The sequence below is a fragment of the Caloenas nicobarica genome, chromosome 10 (assembly GCF_036013445.1).
Source record: "Caloenas nicobarica isolate bCalNic1 chromosome 10, bCalNic1.hap1, whole genome shotgun sequence".
In the NCBI taxonomy this organism is placed as follows: Eukaryota; Metazoa; Chordata; class Aves; order Columbiformes; family Columbidae; genus Caloenas; species Caloenas nicobarica.
In genome coordinates this window covers 3,773,154-3,790,818 of record NC_088254.1, presented here as the reverse complement: position 1 = coordinate 3,790,818, position 17,665 = coordinate 3,773,154, and the positions used below count along the sequence as shown (strand labels likewise).

Genomic DNA, 17,665 nt, shown 5'->3' with positions numbered 1-17,665 from the left:
GTGTCTCGTCAATCTCAAAGGGTTCGCAGCTGAGGTCAACCATTTCCCTGCTGTCCCAGGAGGGACCTGCCAGACCTCCAGGGATGTCTCTTCCATCCCAAAGAGCAGATGCAAAACCAATGCCCTCCTGAGTGGAGAGAGACCCTCCGAGGGGGGGGCTCATCTGAGCAAAACCAGCCCCTGGGCACAGCCCAGCGTGTGGCTAGGGGGTCACAGTGGCACCTGGAGCTCCTTCTTCCTCTGTCCACAGACCTGGCTCCTTGATCTGCCATGGGGACCTGGTGTTCCAGCACCCTGCTCCCACCAGCCTGGAAGTTCTGGAGGCACTTGTGCTCTCAGTTGGGTCCAACAAGGCTTTGGCTGGTTCAGACTTGCAGGTGGACCCTTACTCTCTTGCCGTGGGAGGTGAGCTGCCCTTTGCGGGGGTGGAAAGTGAACCCCAGCAGTGTGTGAGCAGAGGAGATCCACAGCCCGCTAGATCCAGATCTCTTATGCAGTGGGAGGGGGGATATCTTGGCTGAGGAGGTGACCAGCTTGCAATGGTTGATCGGAAAGTACAATTCCAGGATCAGCCGTGTCCTGTCCCTTGGCACAGCCTGGGGTTTGGAGCTGGAGAGACCTGTTTGCTGCAGGGGGCACAGGGCAGGAGAAGAGGGGCTCTGGAAAGGGCAGGGGGGTGTCAAACACATGCTAGAGTCCTGTGTCTTGCCAGCTGTGTCCCCAAGGAGGGTGGGTGGCTTTCCCTGGCTGGGCAGAGCCCCTGTGGCTGTGCTGACAGCTGTGCTCTGCTCCAGAGGACACCCTGGAGCCCCCCCTGCCCCAACCAGGCTTTCCGGAGTACGGTGTGGCCATCATTGTTGTGTGCAGCCTCTGCATCGTTGCTGCTCCCATCGTCCTGCTGGTGGTAAGGGTGATGTCTGTCTGTCTGCTGGGGCAGGGGGAGTGGCATGGAGTGCAAGGCTGCAGCTCTGTGCCCTCCTCCCCAGTGTCTGAGGAGCAAGAGGCTTGGCTGGCGGGATGTGGTGGTCCTCTGGGACAGAAGAGACCCTGAAGCGGGGACCCAAAACCTGGAAATGGAGAACCAAGGGTTCTGGACAGCCTCTGAGCAGGTAAGTGTTTTCTACAGCCCCTGAAATCAGTTTCTGTGCTTCAGAGCTGGAGCTTTGGAGCCCAGCTGGTGTTTCTGCAGGTCCTTGTATCTGGTGATGGTCCTGGTCAGTGCCAGGAGTTGGAGAAAGCTCTTGGGGAGAAGGAGCCCTCACCCCCTGCCCCTGCTGGAGGTGGGTACAGTGACTTCTCCCCCTCTCCCCTGCAGGGCACAGAGGATGTTCAGATGCAAAGTGACTCTGCCTGATGAAAGAAGATGCAGCCGATGGTGGGAAGGAGACCAAAAAGGGGTTGGTGGGGGAGACAGATGCTGAGAAGCTCTCCCTGCTGTTAAAAATGCTTGTTGAGAAGGGTGTGGGCTCAGATGGATGAAGAAATGATTCTTTTTAATATGCTGAACTTTATTAAATTGTTTATGGACTGTCAACCCCAGCTGTGGATGGTCTCTGCTTTTGCTGTGTGGGTGGGGTTGAGCTCCCACCCACCAAGGTCCAGCTCCTGTGGTGGGTTTTACACCTTAGGCTTGTGTAAGAGCTGCCAGCTCTTCCTGTACAGACCTGGCTTTGAGCACCCCAAGCCATGTGCTGCTGGTCTAATGGGCTTCAATAAGCTGAGCTTGGTCTTGTCCAGCTCTTGACCAACTCTACACTAGTGCCAGGGAGTTAAAAGGCCAAGTAACTGGGTCCCTCTTTGAGCTGGGTTGGGGACATCAAGCCCTGGGCTGTTCCCAGTTGAGCACTGGGGACTTTGCTTCACCCCAACAGGCACAGCACCTGATGATGGGGGCTCTTAGTGCTGCCTACAAGGTGAGGATTTTCACGCAAAAGCTTGTTTGTGGGGTTTGGTGTGTGTGGTGTGGGGGTGTGTGTGTGTGTTTATTTTTTTTTCTCCCCCCTCCTCACTGCATGTTTTTAGCCAGTGTGGGACTGGGTTCTGTGTGGAGCAGGTTCTACATAAAGACACACACAATTCGAAAGGTAATTTCACTTATTTATTTTATAATCAAATGTCAGCCAGGGCAGAGCCTCTCTGCCAGCAAACCCTCACAATGCCGGAGGTTCAGCTCCAGCTCCTCAGCATCTCATGTCCACCCTCATAATCAGTATATCAATCCCAGCCCCAAATTCTTGATTTCCTCTCCAGCCCTACAGCATTTCTTTCAGTTCCAGCTCCTGCTCCAGCATCTTTGTTTCAGCTGCAACTTTGTCATGTCAGCCCCAGCCCCAAAATCTTTATTTCAGCTCCATCCGTATAGATGTTATTTTAGCTCCAGCTCCTGCTGCAGATTCTTTATTTCAGCTCCAGGTCTCGGTAGGTTCAGCTCCAGCCCCCGCAGGTTTCTCTCAACTCCACAGCTCCCATCTGCAGTTCAGCTTTGGGATATTGTAGCTACAGCTCTTTTTTTTCTCACAAGCTTTATTTTTCTTTAACCTCTGTGAGATTAAACTCCAGCCTTACAGCGATTCTTTCAGCTCCAGCCCTATATAGTTTATTGCAGCCCCACCCCTAAAATCTTTATTTCAGCTCCATCCCTGTGAGATTTCAGCTCCAGCCCTGTAAATTTTATTTCAGCCCTGTCCCTATATATTTTATTTCAGCTCCAGCCCCACATCCTGTATTTCAGCTCCAGCCCTATATACCTCACTGTAATTTCAGCTCTGTGCTATCTCAGCTTCAGCTCTAGAATCTCTGTCCTGGTTCCAGCTCCTTCCTCCGCCAGCCGCTCCCGGCTCTCCCAGCAGCGCTGCGGGCTGTTGACAAGGTTGTCAATCAATCACTGCCACATCAATACGAGCTGTCACCACTGTCCCGATATCACTTTGATTGGCAGGTGCTAAATAGAGCCTTCCCCCCAGCCAATCGCAGGCGTTGGTGGTTGGCCCCGCCCCTCTAGGCCCCGCCCACCTCCCGCAGCCCGGGCCGGAGCGGCCGCTCGGTCCCCGGTTCGCGTCCCCAGGGGCCGCGCTCGGGCCGGGGCTGAGCCCCGAAACAGCCCCGAGCCCCCACCCCCGCGGGTTTCCAGCCCCGAAGCGCAGCCCTGCGGCCCCATCCCCGGCTCTGCGAACAGCGTGATCCCAGTTTGGGGCTGGAACCGCCGGCGTGATGGGGAACGGGGAGCGACCCCACCCGCACCCCGCGGGGAAAGTGCTTGTGAACTGGGGGCACCTGCACGGGGAGGAACGGGCAGGGGGGCAGCACCTGCCCCGGGAAACTTTATTGGACTTTATTACATTTCATTATTTAAGTTATTGTTACACAGTGTGCTTATATGAAAATAATAACGACAGTTTTATTATTATTTTGAGTTATACTATTTAAGCCCCACAGCCCCACGAGGAGGCGGGTCTGGCCTCCCCAGCGCCGCCCGGGCCTCCTCCGATCCCCACCCCCCCAGCTCCCGCTTCGGCCCCACTCGTGACCGGTCCCCTCACCCCGGACAGCGGCCGGTGCCGCTCACCGCTCCGACCTCCGCTGCCCGATCCCAGCGGGGAGCAGCCGGCGGGACGGGGCCCCGCTCCGCCGCCCCGGATCTTCCCGCGCCGCTCCTGCCCTCAGCCGCTGTCCCCGACACGAATCCCGTCTCAGCGCCGCGAACGGCGGTCCCACCGCTCCGCTCCCAGCGCTCACCGGCGCCGCTCAGCCCACGGAGCCACACCGCTACCAGCTCCCACGGGCGCCGCTCCACAATGGCGCTAACAGGGCCATACCCACGCCTTTTATAGGCTCAGGCTCCGCCCGCCTCGCCAATCCAGCCAATCCCGACCCGAGACTGCTCCCGGCCCCGCCAATCCCAGGCCTCCGCCCGTTTCAGTTCCACCCAATCGCAGCCCGCCTCTTGGATCCGCCCGCCGGGTGCGGAGGTCGGGGGCTCGTTACCCGTCGTGTGGGAGCAGCGGGGCAAGAACGGCGGTTTGTGTGTTTGAACTCGGTGTTCGGTTTGCGGCTTTGAACTTGTTTGCATGTTTGAATAAACCTCTCTATATAAGCCGGCTCCACTGAGGACCGCGGTGAGACATTAACTGCTATGCGTAGGCGCGAAAGAGCTGACGAACTCGAGCTGAGTGTGTACAGTTTTGGATTGAGAATAAGATTTGGATGAAGAATGTTTAGATTAAGAAGCTTCTGGGGAAATAATTGCAATAATTGTAACGTGGGGACCGTTCCCTCTAGTGAAATACCACCTCGTTCCCCCTTAGGAGGCATCTTTAGAGTAAGTTTGCTGGAAACACCCTTGAGTCCGAGGAGCTGCAGAGCATCTGCAAAAGTGCTTGTCCTGCAGTGGCCTCCCAGCCGCCTCTGAGAGACCTGCTCCAGCCCCCCCTGCACCTGGGACTGTCCCCTGGGGCACAGGAACAGTGACCGGGCTCCAACCAGACCTGCTCCCGCCCTGGAGCCAGTTCTCAAGCCAGCAGCCCGGGCACTGAGCGATGCCGCTGCTCCAAACCAAACGGCGACAGGGAAAGAGGCGTCTGGAGGACCTGGGGAGCGAAGAGCAGCTGCTCCTGCGAGGGGGGCAGGAGAGGGTGGCTGCTCCAGGGCTGGGACATCAAGGAAAGGGGCTTTTGGGAAATGGAAGGCGAAAACAACACAAATCTCACAGGGTTGGCACACGCTTTCCATGCAAACCATTTATTGCCACACAAGAGGGATGCCAAAGCTGCCAGCACTACGCTGGTCCCTTGGGGACGGATGCTCCAGCCCCACGTGTCCCCTGGGCACATCGTCGCCTCCATCACTGCAGCGCTGGGGACACCTGGGAGAGAAGACGGGCTGTGGTGACGCTGGGCAGGGGTTCAGAGTCCCCTGGGATGCTGGCTCCCACCATGGCACCAGCGAGCTGGCCCAGCCCCAACAGGGCAAGGGCGAAGTGGACGCAGTTGCAGGTGACGGCATCATACTCCAGTGCCTGGTCCATGGCCGCCCGGACCCGTCGCTGCAGGGCGGCTGCATCCAGCCCTCCCTTCCTCCGCAGCACCTTGGCCGGGCCCCGAGTCCGCAAGAGGTGGCTCTTGCCATGCTTGGCCACGACCCCCGATGGGGATGTTCCCGAGCTGCCTGGGGGTGGAGGAGACTCTGTGCCCCATGTTCTTTCCATGGGGACATCCCCATGTTGTTACCACCTGGTGGGGCTCACCTTCCAGGTGGATGATCTCTCCGTCACCGCAGTACACACCAGCGTGGGCGCCCCACCATCCAGGGCCCCCGGAGGCCAGTGGGAAGAGGAAGAGGTCCCCAGGCTGGGGCTTGGCCACCCCATTGGGGACCACGTCAAAGTGCTGGCCCAGCAGCCCCTCGCAGAGGAAGAATGCCGTGGTGCTCGCCACCCCGGCCACCGCCTGCGGATCCATCCGTGTCTCAGGGCCACCAGTGCTCTGGGGACAGCAGCAGCATCACCGACCCACTGGCTCATCCCCTATTCCCAGTGGCTTGGGCACAGATTTGGTCTCCAAGTATGTGGAAACCGTCCAGGAAGGGGCCATCTCCTCCAGGTGCTGAGCACCCATGGGTGATGAGGAAAGGGCAGGGCGTGCGGGATTTGGCCCTGTTGAACCAAGGGTGACACAGATGCTGTGGGGTGCCGAGAGGACGCTGGCACTTACCTGCCTGGAGCTGCTCACCTGGAGGGACGAACACTCAACATCAGCCCCAGTGACACCGGGGAGGTGGGACCAGTGGCATGGCGCAGCTGCTGCCACCCCCTGCCTGAGCCCCTGGCTGGGGTTCCCGTGCCAGCACCCCCAAACCTGTCGCACCCAGGAGCTCAGGCACCGCCAGGACTGGAGGAACGGCCCCTCTGGGGCTCGCAGGGTCTGCAGCAGGGCGCTCACCTGTGGGTAGAGGGGACAGGGACACCTGGGACCCATCCCTGGCTGGCACCCACCCCTGGTAGCACCCATCGCCATGAGCATGCATCCCTGCTGTTACTCACCACTGCTGGCACTCACCTCTGGTATCACCCACCATTGTGAGCACCCTCCTCCAGCCCATGCAGCCTCCAGGACCCCCCATCCCCCTGTGTCCCCAGACTCAGCACTGGGCAGGTCCCATCCATGGGGTCTGTGGGTGACGGGGGCCACAGCAGCGGGGTGGCACCACCTGGGTGCAGGTGCCCACCGCGATGGCTCCCCGGTTACCTGGCTGAGGAGGCTCATCTGCAAGGAGAAAACATGATGTGCAGAGAGCTGCAGACGCAGGGCTGTGCCCAGCTCCAGCACGGGGACCTCTCTGTCCCCAAACGGTTGTGGTGGCACATGGCTGTGCCAAAACCCAAGCTGCAGCCCCAGGCACCGTGCCAGCCCCGGTACTCCCTCACCTTTGGGACCTCCTGAGGTCCCCTGGCTCCACCGGGGTCCCCAAGCAGCTCCTGCTCCACCAGCAGCGGTGGGGCAGGACCTCAGCTCTCCCCAGCGAGCACCGCGGCGGCTCTTGGCACCCGCACCAAGCTCTGCCGGTGCCCGGGAATGTGCCCGGACCACACCGACCGGCCCCGCCGTGGCACCCAGCCCGCTCTGTTCCTGCACCCTGAGGCCGGTCCTAGGGGAACGAACCCAACCTGGTGTGACATTTCATCACCAAACCCCTTGGGTGACCCTGAAGGAGTCGCGAAACGGCGCCGCGGTCACCAGGTACCGACAGCTGGTGGCCACCGCACTGATGCAAAACCACCTCTTGGTGCCAAAACGCTTCTTGCCCTGCAGGTGGCCCAAGGGACGGCCACCAACCTGTCCCCAGCCCTGTGTCCCCGGGGCCGTGCGTGCCTGGGGTCGGCTCCAGAGCCACATTAAATTTTAATCCTTGCTCTGGGGTGTCAGCGAAGGCTTTGGCAGGGCTTGGGGTGGGTGATGTGGGAGCTGTCACCCTCTATCACCAGGCGACCTCCACGGCATCATTTATCATGGAGTCTCCACTAAACTAGGGCTAATTACAGCTGAAACCAGAAATTTAAAAAAAAAAAAAATTTCCCCACTTTAAAAAGAACCATTATGAAAATAATACTGTTTTACTATAAAATAAGCAAACCGCCAAGCGAACCTCCACAAGGCACCGTGATTTTTCATGGGGGAAAAAAAAATACTCCTGTCGCACTTCCTTACAAATATCTTCACGATATTTTTCTCAATTAAACATTATTTAATTGAAAAACTAAATTCCGATACCCCCCGAACCCGCCCGCCGCCGCGCCCGCCCCTTCGCTCCCATTGGTCCGCCCAGCCCACGTGAGGCGCCGCGGGGGCTGCTGGGGAATGTAGTCCTTCGGGGCACCAAACTGCGCATGCGCGGCCACTCCGCGGACTACATTTCCCGACAGCCCTCGCGGCGCGCTGGAAATCTTAATCTAGCGAAATCTTAATTTAGCGAAACCTTAATTTAGCGAAGCGGCGCGGACACAAACGAGGCTCGTGGGGTCACCGTGTGAAGAGGTAGAAGTTTATTGGAATATAAACATTCAGATAACGTGTAAGATAGAAAAAAAAAAAACCAAACCCAACAACAACATATACAGACACTTGTTGGAAGGAGACGTTGAGGTATTTATCCACCGCCTAGGCTATCACATTTCTTTTTTTAAAATTTATTTTATTTTATTTTTTTTTTTTTACTTATTTTTATTTATTTTTTTTTTTTTAAATAGGTAAGAAAACTAGTAGCAAGGCTGCTGCAGCTGTTTGGTGAAAAACATCATCCGATGCGAAGGCGTTTGGAGCAAACGCACCCACGCAGGCAGCGGCCAAAGGACTCGGCGTGACACGTTCACCGTCCTTGTGCCTTCCCAGCATCAACTGGGACCCACTGCAAGAGGACAAACAGGTTTGGGTTTTATTTTGTCTTTGCTTTGCTTTTTCTCCAGCATCAAACCCAGCAAACCTCCCCCTGAAGCAGGAGCACTAAAGGCCACGTGGAAGCAAGCTGGGGGATTTTCATTTTATTTTTTTTCCTCATTTGCTATTTTAATTTTTGGTTTGGCTGCTTGCTGCAAAACCTTCGCTGGTCTGGAGTTGAAAGAGAATTAGCGACACTGCAAAGCAGAGCACTCCACGCAAGGAACAGTTCTACCCGCAGTATCAAAACCCCTGAGTACTTTACAATCGAACACGGTCGAGTGAAATGATGCGGAGCCGGGGGAATTGGGGGGACCCACCACCCTCGCTCAGCCTCCCCCGGCTCCTCCGCCCCGTCTCTGCTGCTGGTTTCCACAAGCCCGGTTTCTAAAACCCCGTTCCCCAAAGCCCGGCAGCTCAGCAGGAGACCTGGAGCTCAGCAAAACCTGCGTGTGCCAAGATCAAAGCCAGGCTTTAGGGAAAGGCTTAACTCTTCACAGTCTGACTTGGCTGGTCCTTGTCACTGAGGAAGGACCAGTTTATTGATGCAGCTTATTTTTACTGAGGTATCTGTTACGCATCCCGACTTGATTCTTTCCCTGAATCGGATACAAAACAATCTGTTAGTCCCTATTTCCAGTCTAGTTGTGTAAAGCTTATAAACATTAATACTCTAGTAGTGTCAAAGCTGTTTAGCAGTTCAGTGATTCGAGTGCCTTTCTGTGCAAGAAAACACAACGTTAGCATGTGATACATCAGCAAAACCACCCATTACTAACCTCTGCTCCCCAGGACCAGAGAAGAAAGCATAAAGGAAAAGCAAAAAGTCCCCCAGTCCCACTTGTAGGAAAGAGCCCCCAAACCCACCCCAAAATAAAAATAATAATAATAAAAAAAATTCACAAAAACATTTAAAAAAAACAAACAAAAAACCCACACCAAAATAAAACCAAAAAAAGGGGGGGGGGGTGGGGCGGAAAGAAAACCAAAACTCAATCTGAATCTGGAACAACAATTTGAGCAGTTCAGCCTCTCCATGCCTGGTGTGGGGTTGTTATTCCACCCCAAAGCGATGGGAGATCTCAGAGCAGCATCGATCTCGGGACATGTGCACCCTCAGCCGCTTTCCCTCGTCCTCCCGACGCTGGGCAGCGGGATAACTCAAGCCGTAGTGTAGAAACTAAGGTCTCGAGAGCATGCAGCCTCTTGCAACTAGGAGGTGCTGCCCATGGTTTACACAAGCCTTACCACGAGCTCTCGGGACACAGCAGCAGCGCTGGGGGATTAAAAAGGAGAACCTGACATTTGAGAGTTTAAAAGAAGGATTAGTGATTTCATTTTCTATGTACGTTTTGCAGCCCGATCCTCAGGCTGCTGATGGGGCTTTTTCCTGTGGCTCAGTGTTTTTAAAATCCATACTTTTAAAATAAAATAAACAGCTTTTCATAAAATAAACAGCAGAGAGCACAGCACTAACCAGAGGTAGTACAGAGGGCATCTCCCCCGGACCTGTAAAATCTCGCAGAGCGTTAAGACAGGCTTATACTGTTCACAGGAAGGAACAGACGCTTCTAGGCTGAGCTTAGTCTCAGCGGTGCAGGCAGGTACAGCCCCTCCTGCACAGTTCACGTGGTGCCTTTCTCTTACCATACTGGTGCGACACGGGGCAGCTCACCCACTGCACTCCAGAAAACTGGTTTTTAGTAGGCTGAACCTCTCGAGTTATAACATGGATTTTAAGTAAGATCATAATATACCTGCTGGCTCAGGGGGTCATTACACAGGCACCTCTGCACAGGTGACAGATAAGAATAACTTATTTCAGTGGCTCTTACAAAGGCAAATCTTGTCACGCAGACAGAATGAGCTGTGTTGGGGATAACCCAGTCCCAGCAGGGCTGAGGAGCTGGTTGGGGGCAGCAAACTCTGCTTTTGCACAGACCCTGCAACTTGGAAAAAGAGCAGGGACTTTGCAAACACCCTCGTGTCCAACATAAAGGACAGATCTTCTATGTCAACAGCCACTCTTGTTCTCTTTTCCGACCTCTCCCTGTCCTCCCATCTCATGCACATATCCTGGGACAATGCTGTTCAGGTTGTCTCCTGCTTAGCCTGGAGGACGGGGGAGCCACTGCTCTTTCACTCAGCTTTTTTTCTGTCTTTGGTGATACGATTAAAAATAAAATTAAAAAAACAAAAACAAAACCCAACATAATGTCAGCAAAACCATGTATAAAAAAAAAAAAAACAAGTGATAAGATATGCCAATACTTCCTGAAGAGGTCAAAAAAAAAAAAAAGACAAAAACAACAAAAAAACCAACCCAAAACAAACCTCTAACAACAAGTACATATCTGAGGTATTTCGTCTGCTCAAAAAAACCTGACTTGGGCCTGGAGGATTGGCAGGACGTCACCAGGGCAGGCTGGCTGGTGCTGGGACCTGATCTCCAGGCTGGGGCAAAGCCAGGAGGAGGAGAGGACAGAATGAGGCCACCTGAGCAGGACCTGAGCTCCTGGAGTCACTAAAGTCACCTTGGGTGGCTCCAGACATGGGAGAGCCACGGCTGGGCCTTCGCTTTTGACCAGAGGTTTGAGGGAAAAGGACAAGGAAGGGCTTGATTTCCTCCTCTCTGCTTCCACCCAGGAGAGCAAAAGGTTTTACTCAACTGAGAGTGAGCGACTTTCTTTTTGCTCATGTACAATTTGAAGGGGACTGGGCGCCTAGAGGCTTTACAGAGCCCAAGGAAAAGACGTGTGTGTGTGTGTGACATTAATCACAATACCTACACACGCCCCATTAGAGTTCAGATATTTCTTCTACCTTGTGGAGAGCTTCTGGGGCTACTGAAAGACACTTTAGGAGAAGGAAGTCACTCACCAGCCCTTTTGTGAGGATCAAAACATGAAGTCAGGGGGACAAGTTCCTCAAGGGGAGAGAGACAAGGTCAAGGGTGTTTAAAACTTGGCTGAAAGCCTGAAGAAGGCAACAGTGGGGAAGAGGCCAGCACCAGCCAGGAGAACCGAGCAGCTGATCGCGAGGTTTTTAACATGTGTAATGGCTCTTTGGATTGTCAATACACGGAGTTGTTTTGTGGGAAAAAGTCCTTGTGGGTACTGGTTCGAGGAGAACCGAGTTTCCCTGCCCCAACTCCAGGTCTTTCCACCTGCCTTGGTGATGTCTCGGCCATCTCTCAACTCGCAGCTCCTAGAGATGATCCCTGATTGAAAAACGCCAGGTGTGTCCCCCCACTCACTCTTCCATGTCCCACCCCCCAACAGGAACACGGCAAACCCTGGGAGGAGGAGGAAGAAGAAAACAAAAAGCGAAAGGGCGGAAGAAAGGGGAGAACAAAAGAAAAAGGCTGGCCAAACAGATGATGAAAAAAACCTCGCTGGCATGGAACGGTTTCAACATCATCACCTCGCCGTTGGCCAACCCCAAAAGCAGGTTCCTTGAGATGAGGTAATCTGTGCGACTCCTTCGGCTCGCTCCCTCCCCGAGCAGAGGAAGAGGTGCCGGAGGCCAGTGTGAGACCAGAGGCTGGGCCGTCCGTCAGAGAGACCAGCTGGTGGAGGGCTCCGCGCCGGGGGTTCCGCGGGATGAGGTAGGGCTGGGGGAGCAGTGGGAGCTGCTGCTGCTGCTGCAGGAACTTTGGGTGCTGGAGCCTGCGATGAGGTGGACGACCGGCTTCTGGGCAAAGAGCACTCCTGCGAGGCGGAGAAAGAGAAGGGTCAGTGAGGTGGCACAGCTGAGGAGGGTACAAAAAAAAAAAAAAAAAAAAAAAATCACAGACTGTCAGGGATTGGAAGGGACCTCGAAAGCTCATCCAGCCCAATCCCCCCGCCGGAGCAGGAACACCCAGATGAGGTTACACAGGAAGGTGTCCAGGTGGGTTGGAATGTCTGCAGAGAAGGAGACTCCACAACATCCCTGAGCAGCCTGGTCCAGGCTCTGGCACCCTCACCGGGAAGAAGTTTCTTCTCATATTTAAGTGGAGCCTCCTGTGTTCCAGTTTGTACCCATTGCCCCTTGTCCTATCACTGGTTGTCACCGAGAAGAGCCTGGCTCCATCCTCCTGACACTCCCCCTTTCCATATTGATCCCCATGAACGAGTCACCCCTCAGTCTCCTCTTCTCCAGCTCCAGAGCCCCAGCTCCTCAGCCTTTCTTCACACGGGAGATGCTCCACTCCCTTCAGCATCTTCGTGGCTGCGCTGGACTCTCTCCAGCAGTTCCCTGTCCTTCTGGAGCTGAGGGGCCCAGAACTGGACACAATATTCCAGATGCAGCTTATCCATCCCCAAAAACCTCATCCTAACAGAGGGAGGCTCGGCGCAAGCCAAACAGGTGTGGAGACAGACCAGAGATAACCAGCATATCTGGAGAGATCACCAGGACTTGCTCCAGCAGCCTTTGTCAGGGGATGTTTTGCTTACAGAGGCCTAAGAGATCCCAGACTTTGGGGGTGAGAAGCAACTTTCATTGCCCCGTGGTGCCGAGTCCAAGGGTGCAAGTGTGTGACCTGCAGCGGCGAAACGACTCAAGCAGAATACAGGGGACAATATCCCAGAGATGTGCGAGGAAAAGCTGAGTAAAGCCGCTCCTCAGCAGGAGAAGGATAATACTCCGTTTAACGCTTCTAGAGAAGTCCTTTCCCTTAGATTTTGAAAATACTAACCAACCACCACCACCAGAAGGAAAGGGCGTTCATCCTGACTGCCTAGGACCAAAAAAACCCCCATAAAAACAAACCCACAAAAAAAAACCAAACCCAAACCAAACACACAGACAGAAACACCCCACACAAATCCCAACCAAACAAAAAAACCCACACCATCAATAAAAAGAGAGGAATCTTCTCCTGCACATCCTGCTCTGCACCACCAGCCCAGCTCTCAACCCATCCCCGGGAGCAGTTCTTTCTCACCAGCGTAAATCGTGCCGTTAATCTCCACCGACATGTTGATGCTCCCAATGCCGTTGGGTGACAAATTCAGTGCTGCCGCTGCCGCCGAGTCTGGTTTGTCTTCTTTCAAGAAAGAAGAGATGCAGAATTAGAGAGGAACTATCCTGTTCTCTGCATTATCCAGGTGCACACACAGCCTGCTCTCTGCTGAGGAAATCCCCACACAACGTCCACTTCCCGGGGCTCCATTTACACCAATATATAAGGGCAGCTGAATGTCAAAACCCTCCTGGACCCTTCTGAACTCCCAACCTCAGCCACCTTGTGACTGAGAGCTTGGGTTGCAGGATTGCTTCTCTGCCTTTCCAGTTTGCGCAGCCATATCATGGTTACCAGCCCACCCCATGGTGATTTTGGGGCATCGAGCTATTAAAACAGAGAGAGGTTATGCAGAGAGTCTGCTCAGGCTCTGGCATTGCATGGAAAACGCATCTTTAGCTCCTTTCAAGGCTGCTGGGACAGCAAGTCCACCATCCCTGTAAAGAATGCTAAGGATGTCGCTCACATTTAACCTAAATGTTGCTATCGAGCTGTGATAAGCTCACACGATGCTTTTCAAAAGCACAAGATGATTTTTATTTTGCAATTGGGAAAGTCAGAGCATGAAAGACAGGACAGACTTGTCCACGGTCATCTAACAAAGGTGGGAATAGCACGGAGTCCTGAGGGCTCAGCCTGTTACTCTTTGTAGAGACTAAAATCGTTCCTAGCATTTTGATTTAGGAAGTTCAGAGTGGAGAGAAAAAAAAAGGTGACATAAAAGGGAATGAACATTACTTGATAAAATTTGTACTCCTTTTTTGTTACGTTTTTATGTACATGTGAAGTTTAGGTGGATGGACAGCTGTCAGGAACTGTGATGTGAAGTCCCAATCCCATTTAACTCCACTGCAAGCTGCTACTGCTTCAAAGGGGAACCTGCTTTGACCCTTTGCCATATATATTTTTCTGGCAAAGCATCTCAGTAAAGCATTTACCAGCATTGCTCGCAAAGGCCTCAAGAAAACTCTTCCCTTTCTTCTAAGCCGTGCCAAACTTGCCTGGCCTTGCGCCTGCATCCCAATGTACAATTAATAAGTGGTCTGAGCCCTTTAATTTTAATGGATCAAAAGGTTTGGAGGAAGCAGCTGTTGGACCTGAAATTTTCAGAGGCTTTGCTGTCCAGGGAAGCGCAGCCCCCAGGACAGGTAAGGGAGCCACGGCACTTAAATCACCTTTTGAAGCCACGATGTGTAACAGTCTCGATTGTGACAACGTGACCTTTACAGGGCGACTCCCCTTTTACAAAAGCATTTCGGGAGCGCGTTTCCCAGGCCATGAATGCTGCTTATATGTGACCTTCTCACCCAGCCCAGCCAGGAGTTCTTTGCCTGGAGGCTGTGCATAGGGTTGCAGCAGATGTTGGTAGAAATCACCTGATTTGCTCAAAGCCCCGGGATGCGTAGGGCGCCCCCCCCAGATACGTGGGGTTTTTTAGCCGCCTTGTCACACCTGACAAAGGATAATAAAGCAATTCCCCACAGGGCAAGTTCTGGGGAGGTTTAACAGCTTGAGTCATGAAGGAAACTCAGAGTATCTTGTTGTATGGGTCAAGTGGGTTTTACCAGCTCAGATGCAGAGCTTTCTGACGCCAGGCTGGACTCAGACACTGCTGGATTATGCATCAACAAGAAGAGAATAAACCCAGCAGCGGTTAAGTTTAAAACCTAACAAAATACTGCAAAGACCTTGCTGTGAATCCCGAGGCACTGCTCACCCTTGCCGTTGATTTTGATCTTCATGGGGATTTGCCGCGCCACGCTGAAGAGGTTGCGCTGCAGAGCCTGCTGGACCAGCCGCTGCTCCTCCTCCGTCATCCGCGACACCTTCTTCTCGGGGGGCTCTCCCGACTCCAGCCTCTCCCGCAGCTGCTCCAGGGTGGCTGCTCTTGCTGCCACCGTTGCCTGTTGGCTCGCCAAGGTCACTGGCACGGCGATACGGTTTGGCATAGACACGGTCAAGGGCACGCCATCGCCTAGAAAAGGAAAGAGTCGCTTAGTCCCCTCCCGCGGCCCTTCCTAAAGCGAGCAGGGAAAGGTTGAAACAACAAGCAGAATATTCTGAGCCACACAAGTGGCTACTCTCAAGCCCAATGCGGATAAAATGGAAAAAGCCCCTGTGTTTCAGTGCCTGCACGTCTTAACCCAGCCACCTTTGCTGCAAATAAAAGTAGCCAACCTTTTCTGACAGCCGCTGCTGGAGAAACCCGAGGATTGCTGGTCCCGCTGCCCGGCGCGACGCCGATGATGGGGAAGCGGATTTTTGGGGGAGACAGGAGGGAAGGAGGCCCCGGGGTGGTGGGCGAGTAGCTGAACAAAGAGGAGCTGTAGCTGGGCCGCCTGCCCTCCCGCCTGTTGCCGTCGATGGCAGCCTGCAGCTCGGCGGGAGAACTCAGGGATTTCTTCTCACACTCGTAGGCATACAAGTACTTCATATACCTGGGAGAGAGGTGAGCAGAGGGAAACTCAAGGAGGTTTCTCAACAGAACATGAAGTTATAGGCTACAGCAACAAGCAGCGCGTTCAGGAAGCCTTTCAGGCTGAGGTCCTCCGCAAATTTGGAGCCTTTGTCTGCATATTGTGGTCTTTGCACATCGTGACGGCTGCTGCGTTTGGTTTGACGAGCATTGAGCGGTTTGGGTGTGAAGCCCGGCTCTCGCAAAGAAACTCTGAGTTTACTCCGTGTTTATAGGGAAGCACATAGTTACATACTACTGCAAATCATCCAGAGTCACTTTACGACAGAGATACCATTGAAAATGGTAAGAATTAAGATCTTGGACTGTAATATTAATGCAAGGAAGGATGTTTGAGGAATTACTCTTGTCTAAGTCATTTGTACTGGGCAGCACCGAACCATTTGCTGAATTCTGGCAGGAGACTGCCTGTTTGTATCACAGGTGGAGAAATGGTAAGGAGCTTCCCTCTCTGGGACTTCCAAAAACCTGCGTTTGCATAAGAACTGGGTGTGGATTCCCAGAGCCCAGCCTCCCATGCTCAACTCACTAAAGCACAGCTTTGCCTTCTCGCTTAAATTTTACAGTAGCTTTACTTTTACTGGTCTTTCTCCTCTGCTTATTCTATTTTTCTTCTTTTTTTTTTTTCCTTGCCTAACCAACACGAGGTACTGCAGGCCAGAAAAGCAAGCCTCAGAGTAAGTGCTAAATCGAAGTTTCCATAACTAAATAGTGATAACACAGACATTTAAATGATCAAGTTTGTACTTGATGCCTACAAATCAGGAAGCCTCCCCACCTCCTCACTGTGCTAAGTGCTCTTCAGAGACAGAGCAAAACCCTCCTTGCTCTGCGGAGTTTAAGCTCTGAAGAGGCAAGAAAGGCAGAGGAGGAGGGGGGCGTACGCAATGGCGTATTAGTGCTGAGATTGTAGGGGAATGAGTTCAAGAACAATCAGCGCTAAGAAAAACGAGAGGAGAGGGAACAGAAAGGAAAAACCGCAAGCTTTGGATGAGAGGGATAAGTAAACAACTTATCAGCCCCTCCCTGGCCGCAGAGTAGAATTTAAACTTTCAATTTTCCCAGCCCAGTCCCCATCTTCATGGACTCACTGGGTTCGAAGCGTGAAGGCGGCACTGGTGATGGAGGTGGGCAGGTTAAGGCCTTTGGTGATCTCTCGCCAGATCTTCTTGTTGATGATTTCCACCAGCCCTCCTTTCTCAGTCACCAGCTTGTAGAGCATGTAGAGATCCAGGATCTGCTTTGCCATGATGGGGATCCGGTTGATGGGGGTTCCTGCGAGGGAAGGAAACACGGAGTCAGGGAGAAAACGAGGCCAAGAAAACCAGCAGGTTGGGGCTATCTATCTTCTGTCTAATAGGAAATTCAGGCAACTCTATTTGTAGCCTGACTTGAGGCCTCTCGATGAGCGAGTAAATGAGCCAGAGAAGCGCAGCGACATGGCACGTCCTTTTCATGAAAAATCCTTTCCTGTAGGTAAAAGCAATTATCAGCCACATAACAAACCTGCAGCTAAGAGCAACTTTGAAAACAGAAAGAGGGGAAGCAGGGACTATTCAGTCCGAGGGGCGAGGAATCATTTTTGATGGGCTCTCGGGGCAATTTCAGATCAAAGTCTGTATCATTGGTGCTCAGGAAGGGGCTGAGCAGCCAGGCATCCTCACGGCTGCTCGGAGAAGCACCAGGCATCCGAGGGCTTTTTGGAGCCCAAAACAAGGTCCTGCTCTGTCCTTGCGAGGACAGACAGGGCAGGAAGGGAAACAGCTCCATCCTGTTCAGTTTTGTCATCTTGTGCATTAACGGCGGTAAGAAAATCTGATTTTTAACCTTTTAGCAGCACCTCAAAGTGATAAAGCGCGTGGGGTTTGTAAAGGTCAAACTAATGAGATTTAGGCAAGGAGAGGAAGGGGTAGGGGGAGAAAAAAGACGCTGATGTAGCAAACCTTTTATTTTACATAGGAAATACTGTCCTGGATCAAAGCACCGTCCATCCGAGGGCAGTACCACAATGGCCAGCACCAGCCTTTCCAGGAAAACGCTGTAATGGACAATTATGGAATCCCCAACCCACAGGGGACACTTCTGCCACTGCTCATCAGCCAGCGAGCTGGTTAATGCCCCGAAGCAGAGCAGTTTATGGCCCTTATAAATGAGTTTTATTCTGTTTAGTGAAAAGGAGTTCAGCTCAGCTCTGCAGATGTCCTCATTATACATGTATTTTTTTCTCTTTCTCTTCTTTTTGAAGCCTCTTAT

The 17,665-nt window shown here is 53.2% G+C and overlaps 2 protein-coding genes across 4 annotated transcripts in view; both read right to left on the bottom strand.

The window, feature by feature from the left end:
- Positions 1-4,840: 4,840 nt before the first annotated feature.
- On the bottom strand, positions 4,841-7,383 carry LOC135992593 (uncharacterized). The gene is made up of 6 exons (XM_065641882.1): positions 7,266-7,383; positions 6,205-6,260; positions 5,862-5,936; positions 5,709-5,726; positions 5,243-5,444; positions 4,841-5,163 (listed from the first exon to the last, which is right to left on the bottom strand). Exons 1-6 carry the CDS (start codon positions 7,381-7,383, stop codon positions 4,841-4,843), a joined length of 792 nt encoding a protein of 263 aa, XP_065497954.1.
- A 194-nt stretch (positions 7,384-7,577) lies between these two features.
- ARID3B (AT-rich interaction domain 3B) overlaps positions 7,578-17,665 on the bottom strand; it is a 32,831-nt gene continuing 22,743 nt past the window's right edge. The window contains exons 5-10 of one of the 3 annotated variants that reach the window (XR_010606728.1): positions 16,504-16,687; positions 15,115-15,374; positions 14,654-14,911; positions 12,859-12,960; positions 11,319-11,638; positions 7,578-7,899 (exon numbers count right to left, since the gene is read on the bottom strand). Coding sequence is in view for 2 of the 3 variants with exons in the window: in XM_065641523.1 (XP_065497595.1) it covers positions 11,484-11,638; positions 12,859-12,960; positions 14,654-14,911; positions 15,115-15,374; positions 16,504-16,687 (959 nt within the window). In the remaining variant the exon portion in view is untranslated. Of the gene's footprint in view, positions 11,639-12,858; positions 12,961-14,653; positions 14,912-15,114; positions 15,375-16,503; positions 16,688-17,665 lie in introns of all 3 variants that reach the window. The other 2 variants (XM_065641523.1, XM_065641524.1) reach the window with 2 other exon arrangements.

What these genes read in the sequence shown, in the direction of transcription:
- LOC135992593 (XM_065641882.1), bottom strand. Translation starts at nt 7,383, where the DNA reads ATGCGCAGTTTGGTGCCCCGAAGGACTACATTCCCCAGCAGCCCCCGC. An exon ending in GCGGCGGGCGGGTTCGGGGG is followed by an intron (nt 6,261 to 7,265) that starts GTATCGGAATTT and finishes TTCTCCTTGCAG; the next exon opens with ATGAGCCTCCTCAGCCAGGT. An exon ending in CGGTGGGCACCTGCACCCAG is followed by an intron (nt 5,937 to 6,204) that starts GTGGTGCCACCC and finishes CTCTACCCACAG; the next exon opens with GTGAGCGCCCTGCTGCAGAC.